This window comes from Aquarana catesbeiana, linkage group LG04 (genome assembly GCF_042186555.1).
Source record: "Aquarana catesbeiana isolate 2022-GZ linkage group LG04, ASM4218655v1, whole genome shotgun sequence".
Classification (NCBI taxonomy): domain Eukaryota; kingdom Metazoa; phylum Chordata; class Amphibia; order Anura; family Ranidae; genus Aquarana; species Aquarana catesbeiana.
Window position 1 is genome coordinate 130,116,299 of NC_133327.1, and position 19,689 is coordinate 130,135,987.

The 19,689-nt window shown below is 41.0% G+C and overlaps 1 protein-coding gene and 1 pseudogene across 1 annotated transcript in view; both read right to left on the reverse strand.

Annotated features, from left to right (window-relative positions):
* Positions 1-19,689, reverse strand: part of UBXN7 (UBX domain protein 7) — a 54,840-nt gene that overhangs the window by 28,981 nt on the left and 6,170 nt on the right. Inside the window, exons 2-5 of the mRNA XM_073625626.1 lie at positions 13,569-13,716; positions 11,522-11,586; positions 5,237-5,302; positions 2,884-2,996 (exon numbers count right to left, since the gene is read on the reverse strand). Coding sequence (XP_073481727.1) covers positions 2,884-2,996; positions 5,237-5,302; positions 11,522-11,586; positions 13,569-13,716 — 392 coding nt within the window. The remainder of the gene's footprint in view (positions 1-2,883; positions 2,997-5,236; positions 5,303-11,521; positions 11,587-13,568; positions 13,717-19,689) is intronic.
* Positions 8,341-8,733, reverse strand: LOC141139477 (c-Myc-binding protein pseudogene; annotated as a pseudogene).

The window sequence follows — 19,689 nt, forward strand, 5'->3', positions numbered from 1 at the left end:
CCACTTTTCATTTTATAGCCATTATAGTTAGTTTCCTTTTTAAAATGAAAGACGCATCAACCTTTTCTATTGTGTTAATGAAAGCACACATCCTAGCTCCTTAAAATGAACCTTTGGTCAGGTTATGGACATTCAAGTATCTACAAAATCTTATAACAATCACCCAATGAGCTTGGTGGGTGCATACACTGTGGGGCAATGCGTCCTTAAAGTTCACAGCAGAAACCCCTGACGTTCATGTTGGTTCTCCCAGTCACTTAACTTAATCTGCTCCCCCATCCGAAAGCTCCTGCTCTTTATTTATATTATAATTTAGAAGGAAGGGGGTGCCATGTCACTCTGGGGGGGTCAGGATGAGAAGAGGTACTAAGAAAAGGCCTTGGAAAACTTCAGTACAGGTATTACACAGCTTTAATATCCGTTTAGATTATAGGACAGCAGGGAATGGTGGGGGTTAGAGGATTAGATGCAACATAGTGTTTTCATCTGCTTTATAAGCAGATCATTGGAGATGAGCTCAACTCACACTTTTCAGTTTTCAGAGTTTACAGTTGACTGTGACTTCCAGAGAAATTTGAGTTCCGCCACTTGAGTTAAGGGGTCACCTCTGGTTTTCCTCTTCTAGATTATTATTTCTCCTTTTAAGGTGTTCTGAAATTAGAAAATAACATGTGTAATAGCAAAACTGCCTATGCTATTATCATGTTTTTATTCTAATTCAGCACCCCTTAAATGGGAGTACAAATGCTCCCTCGCAGCTTGTAATTTTAAATGTCATTTTTATAGAAATTGTACTCAAGCTCTGCCTATCTAGATCATCGATTACTATGCCAACCAACAATCATAGGAACATTACTGTGACCCTGTTGCCTACAATAACCAACTAATAGTCTAGATTTTGAGCGACATATGATTAAATGAGAGTGAGGTGTCCCCTGTGCCTCTGTCTACTAGATCAGTAGAAAGATTCTGTTCTCCAATGCCACCTCACCCCTCACAAATTTCCACTGTGGTGGGGGTTAACAGAACTGAGAAGCTGTCACAGGTTCTCAAAAGTGACCAACTATGCCGGCCATTTCCAGCCAGCAACTCCACTAATAGAAGCCGTTTCTACAGCTTCTCTGAATGAAACATGACCTATGAATGGAGGATGGACAGATGATTGAAAGGTACACCCCCCCATTCATCGATCACATTTTATTCATAGAAGCTGTAACCAGTGACAGCTCCTTATATCTATTATGCCCTGCCGCATGGGAAGATTACAGTGGTGGAGGTGGGGCATCGGAGGAAAGAAAATTTCCACTGAACTAGAAGAAGGAAGCACAAGGGACACATCACCACAAACCAGCTCCATAGAAAGCCAGTTTGGTTCACATGTCTTGCGAATCAGATGCAGTTCAAAACGCATCCAATTTGCATATATGTGAACCGAGCCTTAGGCTTTAAAAACAAACAGCCTTTACAGGGAATGACAGATCTGTCAGATTTGTGTATTGGAACAACACAACATATTCCTTCCATAGCCTCTAGGACAGAGGTCTCAAACTGGTGGCCCTCAAGCTGTTGCAGAACTACAAGTCCCATCATGCCTCTGCCCATGGGAGTCCTGCTTGTAACTATCAGCCTTGCAATGCCTCATCGGAATTGTAGTTCTGCAACAGCTGGAGGGCCACCAGTTTGAAATCCCTGCTCTAGGAAAAGAAGATAGGTCAATCATTATAGTAAAAAAAAAAACCCTTATTTCTCATAATTGGAAACACAACCAAAATGTTTTTAGAGGCCTAGTCACAAGGAATCAGGCTGCAGGGACCATGTATAATGTAGAAGGGGGTGTACTATCAATCTGCAGAACAACTTTTCTGCAATGTAATGTTTTCTGTCATACATGCATTTTGTATAGATTTTACACACACGCCTTAAATTAATGCCCTGGTCTGCGAGTTTCCAGGGCATCAAAGAAAAAAAAAGTGTATACAATGTGCATATTCACATGTGCTCTAATGCATTTTGCAAGTCTTTACATTCCCTCCTATGAAAACTCAAAATGCCTGTAAAGCATAGCATGGTGCATTGGACCTTAAGGCAGGGATCACGCCTCTGCGGTGTGTTATGTTGGGCGGTAACATGCGCTGTGTTAAGACAGCCGTTCATTATAAATAAGCTACCGGCACAACCCAAACGCAACCAAAACTGCACCTGACCATATTTCTCAATAGAACTCATTACAGGTACAGTGCAGTGTGATAACGTTATGTAAAAATGTAATCCCAGCTTCAAACATACTGCCAAATGGTAATAACAGAACCATTTGGAAAAAGTGTAGTTTCTATTTTCTGTGCACTAAGCCTGCTATGTAAAAACACTACAAAAATGGCAGTGTGAATGAATACTTTTGGTCAATTCCCCCCAGAAACTTGCCAGATACTTTGCATGGTCACTAGCTTATTTAGCAAACAGATATAGGTAACATGAAACAGAGCATGAGTGCTTGCTGAGGGCATTTTATAAAAGTTCCTTTCAGATACCTCTATTTATCCATTTCAGAAGGTATTCCTATATTTAAAAAGGATTTTTCTGCTAGCTAGTACTACCTCCCAGCATCCACTAATTACAATAAATAAATACAGACAAGGTTCCACATAACTTGCTATGATCACCTGTCTGAAAATGGAAGGCTTACTGGAGGCAACCTCCTAGTGATAATTCAACCACAGCAACAGCAGCCAGAGAGAACAGTCTGAGTGTCTTCAAATACTCCAGCTTTGCAATCAAAAGCCACATCTGAATCATCACATAGAGGGAAACATTTGGAGAAGTTCATCCCTTTAGGATAATACACAGGGCAACCAGATCCTCCCATAATACAAACCATGGACATACCGTCTCAAAACTGCCTTTATGCATAAGATCTATAGGCGGTCGGAAAAGGTCAGCCAAAGTAGTTAGTTTCTTATCCACCACTCCTCCATTCCGCAACTCCTGCTCCTGACGAACTGCAATGCCCCAATGTAAAAAACAGACATCAATATCAATGGGAAATAACAAAACTGGCACACCTACAATGTGTGCCACTGTAAAAATAGTGCAATGATCTGTTAATGCATTGTAACAATAAACAACCTACTTAGTAATGTCTCAAAACTAAACTACTTTATCATATTTGAATAAATTTTTTAATGGCTACTCAAACATGATTAGAGAAATGCACACATTCAAAAGGATTGACAGGGCAGTGAATTTATTACCAAAATCAAACAAACTATTAAAATCTTTTAAAATGTTAGCTCACCTTCAAAAAAAATTCCATAAAGATGACCCAACATCGAACCGGTCCCCACTGTACTTGCCTCCCACAATCCTGAGCTGTCAGGGCTCCAGCAAGCTGCTCCATGGTTTAGGGATTTTAAATCCCTGCTGCTTTCTCTCTTCTCCATCCAGCACTGCAAGGCCAGACCAGAGGGATTCTGATTGGTCAGCGCAGTCCATATGATTGTGCTGACCAATTAGAATCCGTCTGGTCCATCTTGGCAGCACTGGACAAAGAGGGAAAGCAGCGGGGATTTCAAATTCCCGTACTGGTGGAGTGACGTACGGAGCCCTGACAGTTCAGGATCGTGGGAGGTAATTACAGCAGGGATGGGGCCTTGCGTTAGTTGACCTTTACAGAAAATCTATAAAGGTGATCTAACCCTTTAAACTGTATTTTAGAGTAACAACTAAACAGGTGTTTTGCTTATTTAAATGGTAATAAATCAAAATCTTTAAACCTATAGTGCTGATTGTAAGAAGAAGCTAGCCTGTAAGTTTGACACATAGAACCTATTCCTCTATTTAAAATAGCAAAGGAAGCTGGAACAAGTAAGCCTTTATGTCCAAAACATTTATACATAATATATACATCAGCTGTAAAACCATTCAAAATGTTGCTGTATGATGTGCAGCTGTTGCTCTTGCTAAGCAGGATATTTGTGAATCTCAAGTACCGTATTTATCGGCGTATAACCCACACTTTTTTTTCCCCCTGAAAACAGAGGGTAAACAGTGCCTGCGTGTTATACGTAGATAATATTTTATACCAACAGGGGGCGGGGATCGGGTGGTCTGCCCCGGGAGCCACCCATGGGGGGGGGCCAGGACAGCGCTGCCTGTATAGTCTAAAGTTGAGAAAAAAAAAAAAAAATCACATCACTTGCCAGCCCCTTCCCATACACTGCTCCTCCTGTGTCAGTGTCATTGTAAAACAAAGCTTCTAAATATCTCAATAGCTCAGTTTTTTCTGGCTGCTCCACTCCTCCACCTCCGAGTGTAGCTTTAGATTGGAGCAGGAGAGTGGTTACTTGACCATCTATGTAACATCAGAGGAGAGCAGTCATGTGACCAGGTCTGTGAAAAACGGAGCTAATGAGGTATATAGAGGCTTCGTTTTACAATATGAGTGACACAGGAGGAGCAGTGTAGAAGGGGCTGGCAGTGATTTTTTTCTTAACTGTAGAGTATGCTGGCAGTGCTGTCCCAGGAGTCTGGGGGGTCTCCTGGGAGTGCAGGGGGCTATGTACTGTGCAGGGGGCTGTATACTGGATGGGGGGCTGTACACTGTGCAGGGGGCTCTGAAAACAATTTTTCCTTAAACTTCCCTCTTACAATTGGGGTATGTATTATACACGGATAAATACAGTAATTCTAAGAAAGGACTCCACTTGCATAAATGACCAGCGGTAGTAGCGGATGATGTAAGCCCCTGGTGCTAACTGTCCGCAAATTGTGTGTGGCTGACTTAATGGTTTACAAAACTGAATGCATGTTGAGTCAGGGATCAATATTTTAGCAAAAAAGTCTACTGTCTATCAAAGGTCCCTAACAGACATAGAAGGCAGCCATATGCCTACAGCCAATAAGAGATTGTAGAAGGATAAATGAAAGGTTTTAATTGCTTTTAGTTATTTATAATGTATTCCATTATACTGTATATTTTAGATGCCGTAAGATAAACATTACATGGATGCAATCATTGATTAAAGTCATTTCTTCTTGTAACATTTATAATTCCTGCTGACAAGAAGTCAGCCGTGTAAAGAGAAATTCATTTCACTCAAGACTTACATTTTATCAGCAAAACGCAATTTATAAAATATTCAGTTTTGAGGAATCTTTCTAACAAACATCTCTATATTACACCCCAGTGCCCAACAAGACAGCACACAAATAGCTGTAATAACCACAAGTAATTACTTACTGGTCTCAGTCTGGAAATCCCGGAAGCCATCAAATATTGAACGTGCTGGTCTTCGCCTTTTAGGAGCTGATTTAAAGCAAAAATTTAATTATATAGGCTTGGTGTCCTGTTCAGATATTGATAACCAAGAAGCAAATACATTTATTGCAAAGAGTTAAAGTTATCCCTTTAAAATGGACCTCGGGATTAGAACAGGGTAGAAGCAACAGAACTTTTAATAGCACAAGGAGTGAAACTGTTGCTGTGATAATATTCAACAAAAGCATAACCTTGAAAAAAAACCTGTGAGTTAAACAATGGGCAGTAAAAGATCTGTAGAGATAACTACAAGACTATATTTGCAATTCTGAAATTAGTCTACAATTTATAATGTAGCTTTTCACAGATTGGCGAACCACTGAACATTTTTACGTCTAAGATACTCTGACCCTCCAAGATGCTCTTTTTATACCCAATCATGTTATCGACCGGTTGCCAACTAACATAATAAAATGTTCTTCCTGCGCTTCCTTGTTAGTACCACTTACTTTGCCAGCTTTTTGTTGCCCTGCCCCAACTTTTTTGCTACCATCAATTTCAAACTTACCTTTTTTTGCTTCCACATAGTGTGAATCTGCTTCCAGAAAGACTTTTATTAAAAGTTTGCAGTAAAAAAACTCTGGCTCCTAGAACAAATAGGGGCCAGGTATGGACAGATAATAAAAAAATGTGGAAGCATTTTTTTTCCATTTTTTTACCTCCAGGATAACCATCTTTATTCACCTCTTGAAGCCTGTCAGACTCTCACCCGCTGGCTAGTGAGTCCACCTGTTCCAGTAAGGGTGTTTTTACCTGTCTATACCTGCATTAAGAGCTTGGGTGGTATACCTCCTCAGAGTTCATCCCAGCCATGGGGGATTGATATGACACTCTCCTGAAGGCTCCATTAGTCAAGTTTACATCAATATTTGATATATGTGAACATTTATTGAACTCCTCACTATTCTAATTATAGCGCACAAGTTTATTTTTAGATCAGTTATATGAATGCATACTATGCAGAGGTTTCTCTTTGGCTGATATTTTTCATTTTTGTTTGTATAATTTTTTTTTTTTGGTAATATATATTTTATACACACATACTCCTTTATGGTCTTTAGGACCACCAGGATTTCTATGCACAATTATAAGTCTGTTTTGGGTTCACAGACATATGTGTTCTCAATACAGTTTTACGATGTCCGTTTCATATTCACTTATTAGAGACACGTTTCAATAAAACTTTGTTGTGCACTTTGACATCCAGATGACCGTTCTGGTTTGTCTTGCTCAATAACGCACATCATGTTTTTTTCAGCGCCACATTGTGTTACAATATTGTGAAAACCATTGCAGACAATCATTGTAATTGTATGAGGTTTTTTTTACCTGCATTCACAAAACGCCTTGTATTCTTTTCATGGTATACAAGGTGATTTCTAAATGGACAAAGGGGGAGCGAAAGACAGGATTCTTCACTATCTCAGCCACAGCTCTTTATCCCTACAGCACCAGAAGAGCTCTGTCTGTACATTCCAGAATCAATGAAACTACTGTATAAGCTTAGAGTGTTACTAAACCCAGGACCCTGCATTCACTATATCTGGTCTCCCACAGTACACAGAACATGGAAGTGCAATTATTTTAGTAAATACAAACTGATAAATCCCTTTTCTCATCAGCAGTATATAGCAGTCTTGTGACTTCTATTAGTGTCTAGCCAAGCACTGGTTAAAACTTGTAGGAGGAGTATTCTGACTCTCCCATGAGACTGCAATACCCCTGATTTTCTGTCTGGACAGGGCTGATCACATGCACTTTCCGGGAAAAAAAAAAAAAAAAAAAAAAAAAAAAAAAACCTTCTCTAGCAATACATACCAAACTGAGCATGTGCAGCCTGACTCCATAGAGTCTACGTTGTCAGGAAATTATCAAGGGTCAGTGAAAGGGAAGGATCAGAGTAGACAGAATCAAACAGCCTTTTTACACAATGCAGAGGATTAACGCCTTAGGTTCAACAGTAAGTATAACAAGCATGCTTTACTGCATATATAAACTGGATTTTACTGTTGTGGCTTTAGTAACACTTTAACCACTTGCCGACCGCCGCACGCCGATGCTTGTCGGCACAATGGCAGTGGTGGGCAAATGGGCGTACCTGTACGTCCCCTTTAAGAGCCGGGGCTAGCAGACGTACAGCGTGACCGTGCCCGCCGGACTCCCGGCGATCATGTCACGGAGCCTCAGAACGGGGAAGTGCCTATGTAAACAAGGCATTTCACCATTCTGCCTTGTGACATGACAGAGATCAGTGCTCTCTGTCATCGAGAGCAGTGATCGCTGTCATGTGAGGTGTAGCCCATCCCCCCCCCAGTTAGAATCACTCCCTAGGACACACTTAACCCCTTCATCGCCCCTAGTGGTTAACCCCTTCACTGCCAGTGTCATTTACACAGTAATCAATACATTCTTATAGCACTGATCGCTGTATAAATAACAATGGTCCCAAAATAGTGTCAAAACAGTCCGATGTGTCCGCCATAATGTCACAGTCCCGATAAAAACCGCAGATTGCCGCCATTACTAAAAAAAAAAATCCTAATAAAAATGCCATTAAACTATCCCCCATTTTGTAGGCACTATAACTTTTACGCAAACCAATCAATATACGCTTATTGCGATTTTTTTTATCAAAAATACGTAGAAGAATATATCGGCCTAAACTGAAATTTTTTTTTTTTTTTTTAATATATTTTTGGGGGATATTTATTATAGCAAAAAAGTAAAAAAATAGTGTCTTTTTCAAAATTGTCGCTCATTTTTTGTTTATAGTGCAAAAAATAAAAAACGCAGCGGTGATCAAATACCACCAAAAGCTCTATTTGTGGGAAAAAAAAGGACGTCAATTTTGTTTTGCGCAGTCGTGCGACGTTGCACCCATTGTCAGTTAAAGCGACGCAGTGCCAAATCGCAAAAAGTGCTGTGGTCAGAAAGGAGGTAAAATCTTCTGGGGCTGAAGTGGTTAATGCTAAATCCAAGCCCAAGATAACCATCATTAGTGGTAACATTCTATACAGAGCACAAGGCGGATTTCAGCCTTATTATGGAAGTACTTCTGGCCAAACCTTTGATACAATTAGGCCCAATTTACAAAAAATGTAACACTTTTGTTTCAGTTCTGTGACCTCCAAACGCAAAGCTTCCACATCTGGTGTTTCTGGGCCTGCAGCACCCAAGTGCTGTTTTAAAAAGTCTAGTGCATTGTTGGGCTTCTCTGGTTCTTCATACAGCTCTACCAATATTTTAGTAAGAGTGTCGAGTACTCCTGCCTTCTCCAAGTATCTTCTAAATTGTTCCCTTTTAGAATCACCAGCCTTGTAGCTCGCCATCCTCTTCCTGGGTTCTGCACCTGCTTCTAGTTTGTTACCCAACAATCTCCCCAGTAACGCCACCTATTATTGCCCAGCAGGACCGAATACAGTAAGAGATTGCTGGACAGACTCCACTACTCAGATCGGTTGGACCTTTCTGTACTGTATCATTCTTCCCTAATTTAGCAATGTGACTGTAATTGTTAAATCTCATTGGACAGACAGTTTTTGAAAATAAGTATCTTTATGCTTGTGTGCTAGCTTTGTGAATCTAGCCTACTGTATTAAAGTGATTGTAAATACATAAAAAATAAAATAAAACACAAGTTTATACTTACCTGCTCTGTGCAATGAAACTGCACAGAGCGGCCTTGTACCTCCTCATTTTGGGTCGCTTTCTATGGAGGCACGTGTGTAGACTTGCTGCTAAGCCCCGCTGTTTGCATCTTTAGGCACAGACAGCAGGGCCTCGTCACTGGCATTGAATGACAGCAGTGGGAGCCAATGCCTTTGGAAGGCCAGTGAGACCAGGAAGTGAGGGGAGAAAAAAAGCTGCAGACAGGCACACCACTGGATCGAATAAGGGCTCAGGTAAGAAAAGGGGGGGTGGGGGAATGATGCTGATGCCTAAACATTTTTACCTTAAGCCTTTCACTGCCAGGTCCATACACAAAAAAAGCCCTGGCAGTGAAAAGGTTAATGCGAAGAACGCATTAAAAAATGTTTAGGCTTTATAGGTCACTAAGTACAGAGCTTTATGTCAGTTTATAGATTTTCTGCTCAGAAACAGTATGCAAAACCCTGACATAAAACGGTCAGCTTTTGTAAGGGTAATATTTGTCCTACTGATGCAGAGTACTTTTACACTGCAAACAGATGTGTGTCTGGACCCTTGAGACATTTTACCAGGTTTTTTTAAAAAAATTTGTATTTGGCATAACAAAATTGTTACATACAAAACACCGGGTAGGTAATACATATCGGTATCAATAAATTCACATTGATTCAGTCCAGGATCTCAACACCAGCATTCTGTTAGTATACATTCCAGAATCCCATACATATCCCAGTACAGCATTTACACTCTTTTTTTTAATTATATCAAAACATCAGATAGAACAACATAAAAACCTCCTGAGCAACCAACAATTCAATCCCTAAACTCAGACCATAGCTAGAGGGATAGAGTGTGGGCACCCCAAACCCCCTTAATCTCCATATTTCCAGTGTAGTGCACTCTCACCAGCTGTCTCTCGCTTTTAACTTTGTTCACTGCTCTGATCCTCATCCTCCTCCAATGTATTCTTTGAGTCAACCTACCTAAACCATACCTTCCTGAACGTCTTGGGAACCCCCCTGGCCTCATATGTCATCCGGTACAAAATCACATCAGCATTTACTATCTTCACCCACATCCCCAATGTCAGTTGTTTGTCATAAATCCATCTCCAGATGATACATTTTCAGACTCCAAAGTATAGAAGTCTGAGGAACAACTTAGTATGAACATTTACCTCCTCTTGGTCAAAGACACTCAGGAGGCAGGGCAAGGGAGAACATATGTTAGGAAGGGCAAAGTGATCAGAGATGAATTCAGTCAACCTGGACAAAAGGGGACGTATCCTAGGGCATTCCCAGACCATGTGCATAAAAGTTCCCTCAGCCCCTTTACATTTGTGACACTCTGCAGAGTCTCTTTTGCGCATTCAAAACAGTCTGGCTGGTGTGTAGTACATCTGGTGGAGGTATCTAAGCTGGATCATTTTATCCGTGGAGGATATAACAGATAAGATATGTATCCAGAACCTCCTGCCACAGCTCCTCAGGCAACTCCGTACAATAGCCACTCAGCAAGACCTAGTCCTAGCAATCAAATCAGGGAATCGGCATAGAGAGAGACACGCCCCTCCAGTCATCCTAACCGAAGTCCAGACATGCTAGCACTAGTTCTTAGTTTATCAGCCAGGGGTTCTATGGCCAGGGCAAACAGGAGGGGAGACAGCGGGCATCCCTGTCTAGTCCCACAGAAAAATAGAAAGGGCTCTGAGATAATTCCATTAATCCGCAATCTAACCAGCAGCTCTGTATACAGTAATCTCATCCATAAAATAAATACAGGTCAAAAGTTTAAAGAAGACGGAAAAAGTAATTCCACTCGACCGAATCAAAAGCCTTCTTGGTGTCTAAAGAGGCCACCACTCTCGTCCCAGAGTTGTCATGGTCAGTTTGTAGGTTCACGAAAAGTCTTCTGACATTCATCTGAGCACACCTTCCCCGGATAAATCATGTCTGATCCGCATTAACTAACTTTAGAATAACCGTTTGCAGTCTCCCCGCAAAAATTTTCGCTAGAATTTTTGGGTCTATGTTCATCAATAAGATCGGACGTAGGAGTCACACTCCCGGTGATCTTTTCCCCCTTTGTGAATCAAAACCACCAGGGCTTCTCTCAGAGGGTACCATCCGATCTGGCCCCAATGAACACCAGTAGCAGGCGAGGTGCCAGACTACTCCCAAATGTGTGGGAGACCATCCAAACCCGGTGACTTCCGAGGAGCAAAAGAAGAGTTTGCCCCCTCTACTTCCTCCACTGTGATATCTGCTTCTAAAGCAGCACTGTCTACATTTGTTAGCAGAGGTAAATCAATATTGTCTAGATGGCTAGCCAGTGCACCCCCCTCAGCAGATAAAGCTCCTTGTAAAATGGGTAAAGACTTGCAGAATGTCAGCTGAGTCACACACCTCATTTCTGTGCCCGTCATACACACTCATTATGTATACAGGTAAATATTCCGGTTTTGCTAAGTATGCCAGAAGTCTGCTATTCTTGTCACCAAACTCAAAGATGCGCCTGACAATTTACCAGGTTACTCTTCACAACATGCAAGCCTCTTACCGCCAAATATTTCAGGCTCCACAAGGATTTCTTGTTTCTGTGGAATTGGTGCGCGCACATCATCTCTAAATGAATGAAAAAACATTATATTTAACTTTAATTAAAGGGGGGGGGGGGTATAATTGGTTTTTCAATTTTAGTTACTTTTGCAAAAGATTACAGATGGTGTAATATATATTTTTTAATCACTATTCAAATTCAGGCTAATGCATGACAAGCAGTCTATGAATCACAGTTCAGCACACTCAGGTTGAAAAGTAGGGTGGATATAAATCAATTATGTTTTTTTTAAATGAAAAAAAAAAAAAAAAAAAAAAAAAAAAATCAGATTTAAATCTGATTTTTTTTTTTTTTTTATTTAAAATCAAATTTTTTTTTTGATTATCAAATGTACTTAATAGAATGCTTTTGGAGTAAAAATGTATCTAAAAAGATAGTTTTCTAGTTAAGATACATTAATAATTTTGTTTATTCAGCATGAAATGGAGCTTCATTATATAGCATGAGGCTGTATATTCTACAATATTTACATTTTGGCAAACATGTTATTTATTAATGAATCCAAGCTCTGCAACCTGAGATAACATGCACTGCATTGATGCATGCACACAATTTCACAGTAACCATGAGATAAAACAAAGTTCAGGAATAGTCCTGTATCCCATTGGGTTTCAAATCTATGTACACTACAAACTGTATGATTGAATCTGTTCTGATATCGCTGTTTTACTAACTTGACAGCTTGGTATTCTAAATAGTAAACCTTCAATTTCTTTGCAAATATTAAAAATTCTAACTACCAGCAAGAATAAGACCTTCCATTTAAAGAGCACCTGTCATTTCAGATCCATCATGGCAGTGCCTGTTAGCGGGCATCCACTCATCTGCTGCCGCCACATCTCTCCCCTTGTTGTGTCACTGCCACATCACCAGCCATCCTATTAAAGTGAATGGGACTGTCGGTGAGTCAACAGCAGGTCAGAGGAGGAGCCGCTGCGGGACAGAGTTGACAGATGCCTTTTAAAAATTACGATTAAAATCAAATCTTTTTAATAGCGATTTAAAGTGACTTTAATCAAATCCGCCCTGTTGACAAGTAAAATTAAAGTGGTTAGCTATACCAACCAACCAGATTCCTTAATACATTTAAAAAAAAAATTGTAGAATTTAAAGCTTGCTATAATTGACAGATCCATTTTCCAAATTGGTGTCATTATTGGGGAAATAAAAACATTCAGTCCATCTCAGACTAGGATGCATTACATTTATGCCGGACATTAGTCAAGGCTCCAGTACTATGCTTTGAGGCTGAGTTCACGTTGCTCCAAAATGGAAGTCACATAAATTCCAATCTGACTTTCCCCTACGGACTTCATGTCCGACTTCCATGCAACTTCTAAGAACAGTGAACGGGATCCGAAAATACCAGGCCCTTTCAGTCTGGTATGAAATTTTAACCCCATGCCAAAAAAACAAAACACAAAAAAAAAAACAAAAAACAAAAACAAAAACAAAAAAAACGGTATGGGTCCCCCCCAAAAATCCATACTAGCCCCTTATCTGAGCACGTAGCCCAGCTACGTCAGGAAAGGGGGGGGGAGAGACGAGCAAGCACCCCCCCTCCTGGACCACACCAGGCTACATGCCCTCAACATGGAGGGGTGGGTACTTTGGGGAGGAACAGTGCCCCCCAGCCACTGGCATCCAAGGGAGGAACAGTGCCCCGCCGCTGGTATCAGCTATCATAAATAAGTATTTTTGAGCGGAATAGTGCCCTTCCATTAGTAACAGTGGAGGAGAATAATGTTTTGTCATTTATAAGTGGCAGGAATTAAGCCCTACACTGTTGGTGTCAATGGAAGGAATAATTCCTCATTGCTGGCGTCAGCTGGAGAACCATTGCCCCAAGAGGCAGTAAAGGCAAGTAGAGGGCTACATCAGGCCCACAGGCTACAGTTTGGAAACCACTGCTGTATGTAAAAAATAACTGGGTAAAAATATGTGTCACGTCACTACCACATGCCATAAAAAGGCTTTAATAACTTACTCAGCAGGTGGGTGGGCACTTGAAGCCCCTGCAGAGCTTGTGCTTGGCTCCTCCACAACACCACCTCCATCCAGGAACATAGTGACAGCCATTTCCAAGTTGTGATTGCATGCTTCTAACATATGCTTGGCCACACTTTCACTGGCCCCTGTATGGAAACAAACATTGTCAATTCCATGTTATACATGTGTACATTGCAGTTGAAGAACTTCTATTATTCAGAAAAAGTATTACAAGGTGACACTGAAAATGTGAATTTGAAATGTGATGATTTGCTAAACTTATGCCAGTTAGCATATGGTTTCTGCTTTTTACATATTATATACATATATCTTTTTAAATATACCAGTCAGTTCAACTTAAGCTGGCCATAGACAAATGTATGGGGAGGCTGATTGTACCCACGTTGATTGATTAACTTGGGTACAACCAGCTTGTCAAAATTTTTCATGCGATCACTGTGTGTTATCCCAACCGGGACAGCTCACCCTGCTGGAGAACACAATAGCTCCACAGTGGGAATTCTCCAATCAACACTAATTGTACTGATGGGGAAATTGAGCGATTTTCTTCCTTGCAACTCATGGTTGCAGGAAAGAAAATCTCATCGTCTATGGCCAGCTTTAGACAAACTGCCCCAAACCATTATCAATGTAGGAAAAAGGAACCATTAAGTACTGGAGAGACCACCGACATCCATGTTCATTGTATAAGATATCGATGGGCATTGCAATGACAGTCCCCACCCTAGGATCGCCCCCCGGGTCAGTGTGTCATTGCAATACCTGTCTTATACAATACATACATGAATGTTGGCGAGCTCTCCGGTATGCAGCAGTTCCTTTTTTCGGTATGGACTCTGAGCGTGGACAGCTCGGCTTGTCTGAACACCTGGAGTTCAAGTGGTGGTGGGAAGAAGCACCTTGAAGCAGAGAAGGCAAAGTAATGCCGCTCTAGGCGAGCGATCGACTCTCACATGTTGTGAACTGGAACCAAAGGTACTGCACAGCTCGTCAGATTCAGTAACATGCACAAATCTGGAATATTGCTGCACTCCTTGGTATGTTTATTGAAGCATTAAAATGACATCACAAACAGGTATGACAGGAACATTAAAAGGTGGCGTGAGGTTTGAGCAAGCGCTGAATTTAGCACTAAACACGTCCCCTTTTAATGTTCCTGTCATACCTGTTTGTGATGTCATTTTAATGCATCAATGAATATACTAAGGAGAGCAGCAATATTCCAGATTTGTGCATGTTACTTGAAGCAGAGAACATCTTGTTAGTGTCATCATGACCCAGTATCTGCTGAAGAAGACAGACACCATCACCAGTGTGCACTGCAGCATATTAGGATAAACAAATTACAATTGACTGCATTTTTTTTTTCTAGTGTTGCTGGACAGGACGCCAGCAATATATCTCAGATCATAAGTTCACCTCCACAAAAAGGTATTTTAACATTTTTGCATCAAAAAGAGCAGGTGTATAAATGTTTTTATACATTTCAACACCAGATAAAGAGGTATTTCAACCCAAATGTAACCATTTATATCGCAGCTTCCCAAATCTTAAATGTGACAACTGAAGTTGTTTTCTTTTTTTTTAGGCTCTCTTTTGTTTTCATCCGGTGATCTGGCCAGTAAGTCTGTTGTGTTAGCTAGAATTTGGCTTTAATTTGTTGGTGTATGTACATCTGCTAGTGTATCTGATACAACCCTCCCGTTGACTAACAATTCTGCTGTCCAAAGGTGTCTCTGTTGCTCCTTCATCCAGAGTGCAGGCACTCTAATACGGGAGGTGTGTTACTGGCCAGATCACCAGTTGTAAACAGAGGGGGGGGAAGAACAAGTCAAAGAAAACTGATGTTCCTAACCTATCAAATATTATTAGACTAAACATGCAAGCACAATAGGAGCTGATGTTAGCATACAAAAATTATTCTACAACTGGCTATAAAAAAAAAGTGGCAAACTTGAATGAACCACCCCAGAGCATCTAACTAACTAGAAAACTGTAACCTATAAAACTGACCTTCAAATTTAATTTAACCACTTCCATACCGGGCCTATTCTGGCACTTCTCTCCTACATGTAAAAATCATAATTTTCTTGTTAGAAAATTACTCAGAACCCCCAAACCTTATATATTTTTTAGCAGACACCCTAGGGAATAAAATGGCGGTCATTGCAACTTTTTATCTCGCATGGTATTTGCACAACAATTTTTCAAACGTGTTTTTTTGGAAAAAAAAGTTTCACGATTTAAAAAAAAAAAAACAAAACAGTAAAGTTAGCCAAATGTTTTTATATAAAAGTGAAAGATGATGTTACGCCAAGTAAATAGATATCTAACATGTCTCGCTTTAAAACTGCGTACACTCATGGAATGACGCCAAACTTCAGTACTTAAAAATCTCCATAGGCGACACTTTAAAATTTTTTACAGGTTACATGTTTAGAGTTACAGAGGAGGTCTAGAATTGTTGCTTGCGATACAACGCACGTGGCGATTCCTCACATGTGTGGTTTGAACGGCGTTTACATATGTGGGCGGGACTAACATGTGCATTCGCTTCTGAGCGCGAGCTACCGGGGACAGGGGCGTTTTAAATTATTAATATTTTTTTATTTTAACTTTGTTTTACATTTTTTTTTATCACTTTTATTCCTATTACAAGGAATGTAAACATCCCTTGTAATAGGAATGGTGTGTGACAGGTCCTCTTTATGGAGAGATGCAGGGTCAATAAGACCCCACATCTCTCCTCCAGGCTGAAAAGCATGAGATCGAGCATGCTTACCAGCCGCGATCGTGGCTTTGTTTACAAAACCACGGCCCGGATGTGACATAACGTCGCGCCCGGGCCTCCGACGGTCATAGAGATGACCAATGACCATCTGGTCACCAGACATCTTTATGCTCGTCATCCGCCAGCGGGCGATTCATTCTCCGGGTCACCAATGGCACGTGAGAGCCTGGAGAAGCACCAGATGGCGGCGGGAGGGGGATGTCCCCTCCCATCGCCTGTAAGAACGATCAAGCGGCGGAACTACCGCTATGATCATTCTTATGGTGCACAGAATCGCCGGCTGCAAACAAGGATATCTGAATGATGCCTGTAGCTGCAGGCATCATTCAGATATTCCCACTGAAAGTCTAGGACGTCATATGACGTCCTTGGGTGGGAAGTGGTTAAAGAGTAAATTATCTCTTCCATATTGAAAGTATCAGCTTGATAACTGGTCTCTACTTACAGTTTGAACCCAACTGGGGTAAGCGAGACCAAGATTTCTTAAGCATGATATCACCTTGTTACTTTATTACCATTGTTTACCTACTTTTGAATGTATGTACTTTTAACGTATACTGACAAACTTCATTAGAGAATTGCTGATTGTCATGATTATATGTTCTTGTTACTGAAGAAATAAATAAAAAATGATAAAAGTGAAAAAAATAAAATAAAACTGATGCAGCCAATGCATCTATTGATTGGTGTCCCAAAAAATTGGAGTTGCCACCAAAACTGGAATAAAAGAGAAAACGTCCAATGAGACATTTGTTCTTGTGGCCACTATCTAAGAGGAAACAATTTGAAAAGATTTCTTCCCTCTTTCTGTTGTGTTTGCAGAACAGGAAGTAAGGGGAAAAAAAACATCAAGGGTTTCAACTATTCCCTACTCTACCCAAAATGAAAAAAGTTTTAGCTTCAGATATACTTTAGTAAAGTAATAATGATTACAGAACCGCATTGGAGAGTGCCTTTTATATCTGTCCCAATTTCAGCTTTAATAAAAAATAAAATAAACACAAATAAAAGCTTTCCAGTTCAAAAAGAGCCAACAATAAGTTCAATGCTAGTCCTCCTAACATGTACAACAGTATTCAAGTCTTCAAAGGAGATCCTTATTTTTGTAAACGTCAGGAAAAAAAAAAAAAAAAAAGTCATTAAATACTAAGCTAAGTGGTTCGTGCATATATGGACAGCAATGGGCTTTTTTAAGCCTAATGTGAATTTCCCCCCACTGCATACAGCCTGATATACAAGGGAATAGTTGTATGTGGCTGTATTCTTGTAAACGCCAAAGCTTCTTTGCATCAGCATTTACCAGCGTGTCCGGCATATTTCCTGAATGAGAAGCTGTGGATCCCAAATAACATGAGAATCCAATCATGCATTATCAACTTCCAAAGGCTCTTTTAAAAAGAGTGACAACCAGGGTCCGCCTTTCTTTTTCTTCCAATTTTTTTCCCTAAGATTAATACATAGGGTTGGGTGTTTACTAATAAAATATCTGCATTTAGACCCCATTCACACTTGTGTGACTTGTCATGTGACTTTGGCATTTGACTTTGGCTCTCGCCTCGACTACTGGAACTCCCTCCTCATTGGATAACCTTTACATAGACTATCCTCCCTTCAGTCCATAATGAATGTCGCTGCCAGACTCATCCACCTTACCAACGATTCAGTGTCTGCCAATCCCTCCACTGGATTCCACTCACCCAATGAATAAAATTCAAAGTACTAATAATAGTTTACAAAGCAATTCATAACTGCCCCCAGCTACATCACTAACCTAGTCACAAAATACCAACCAAGCGGCTCTCTTCGGTCCTCCCTAGACCTCCTGCTCTCTAGCTCCCTTGTCACCTCCTCCCATGCTCGCCTCCAGGATTTCTCCAGAGCTTCTCCCATCCTTTGGAACTCCCTACCCCAATCTGTCCAACTGTCCCCTAATCTATCCATCTATAGATGATGCCTGAAAACCCTTCTCTTCCCTTCCTATCCTGCTTCTAATACACGGTTTTACTTCATCAGGTCATCCCCCACAGCTTTTACTTTTTGTATCAATATACCCTCCCTTTTTAGATTGTAAGCTCTAATGAGCAGGGCCCTCTGATTCCTCTTGTACCAAATTATAATGTAACTATAATGTCTGCCTTCATTTTCAGCACTGCGCAAACTGTTGGCGGTATATCAATCCTATATAATAATAATAATAATAGTCACACCCCACGTTACCCAGTGATTACTGTTCATATCTGTGTGACCTCAAGTCCCTGCACTACTTTGGTCCAACTTGACGGCCATAGACTTGTAAACCCTCAAAAGTCGCACCTGCGTGAGTACTGATAGGCTGAACTGGTGGGCATTGATTAGGTGGTACTGATGAGGAGGCACTAATCTGCCACACTTATGGGCACTGTTAGGCGGCACGGATAGGCATTGATGGGCGACACCAATGGGCAGCACTGATAGGTGGCACTAATAGCCAGCACTGACTGGCATCGCTAATGGGCACTGATAGGTGGCACTTGTGGACAGTGGTGGGCACTGATTGGTGGGTGACACTGTTGGCGCTATATTGTAACCAGGGCACTGATGATCAGTGCCCTGATTACATGCCTAAATGTCCCCTGCGTGGAGATGCCGCTGATCAGCTCTCCTCGCCACACACTCTGTCAGTGTGAGGCGAGGAGCGCTGATTACTGGCATCTTTGTGTTTACATGTGACCGGCTGTGATTGGACACAGACGATCACATGGTTAAAGAGCCACAGATACGGCTCTTTACAGAGGTCGTGTCGTGTCCTAGCAACACGGCGCGGCCACGATAGCAGCCATTCTGGGACGCCGTCATACGACATTGCACCAGGACGAGAGCCGCACTGCTCCACCTTCATTTGACGGTGGGCTGGCAGCAACTGGTTAACAACCAGCTATTCTTCAAACAGAATTTGAATCGTTTGATAATTTTTTGATCGAACTGAATGCGAATCATTCAAAAAACAAAGAGACCAAATGAAAACTAAACACATTTTTTTACATTCTGCACATAGCTAGTGACTTTGTAGAGCTCAAAAAAATGATCACATTGGTCAAAACCAAAGTCGTAACAGAGTCACACTCACCCAAAGTCGCACTGTAAAGTCTCAATGGAAATCGCAGGATTTTTAGTCACACAAGCGTGAATGGGGTTTAAAGGAAAGCCGTCATAAGAAAAATATTGCAGCTGCTACTGTCAAGTTCTCTTTCCAAAAGTGACAGTTTCTTGGTTGTCATTTCAGTGTTAGGATCCATTGGCCCAGATCAATGGGCAAATAAGGATTTAT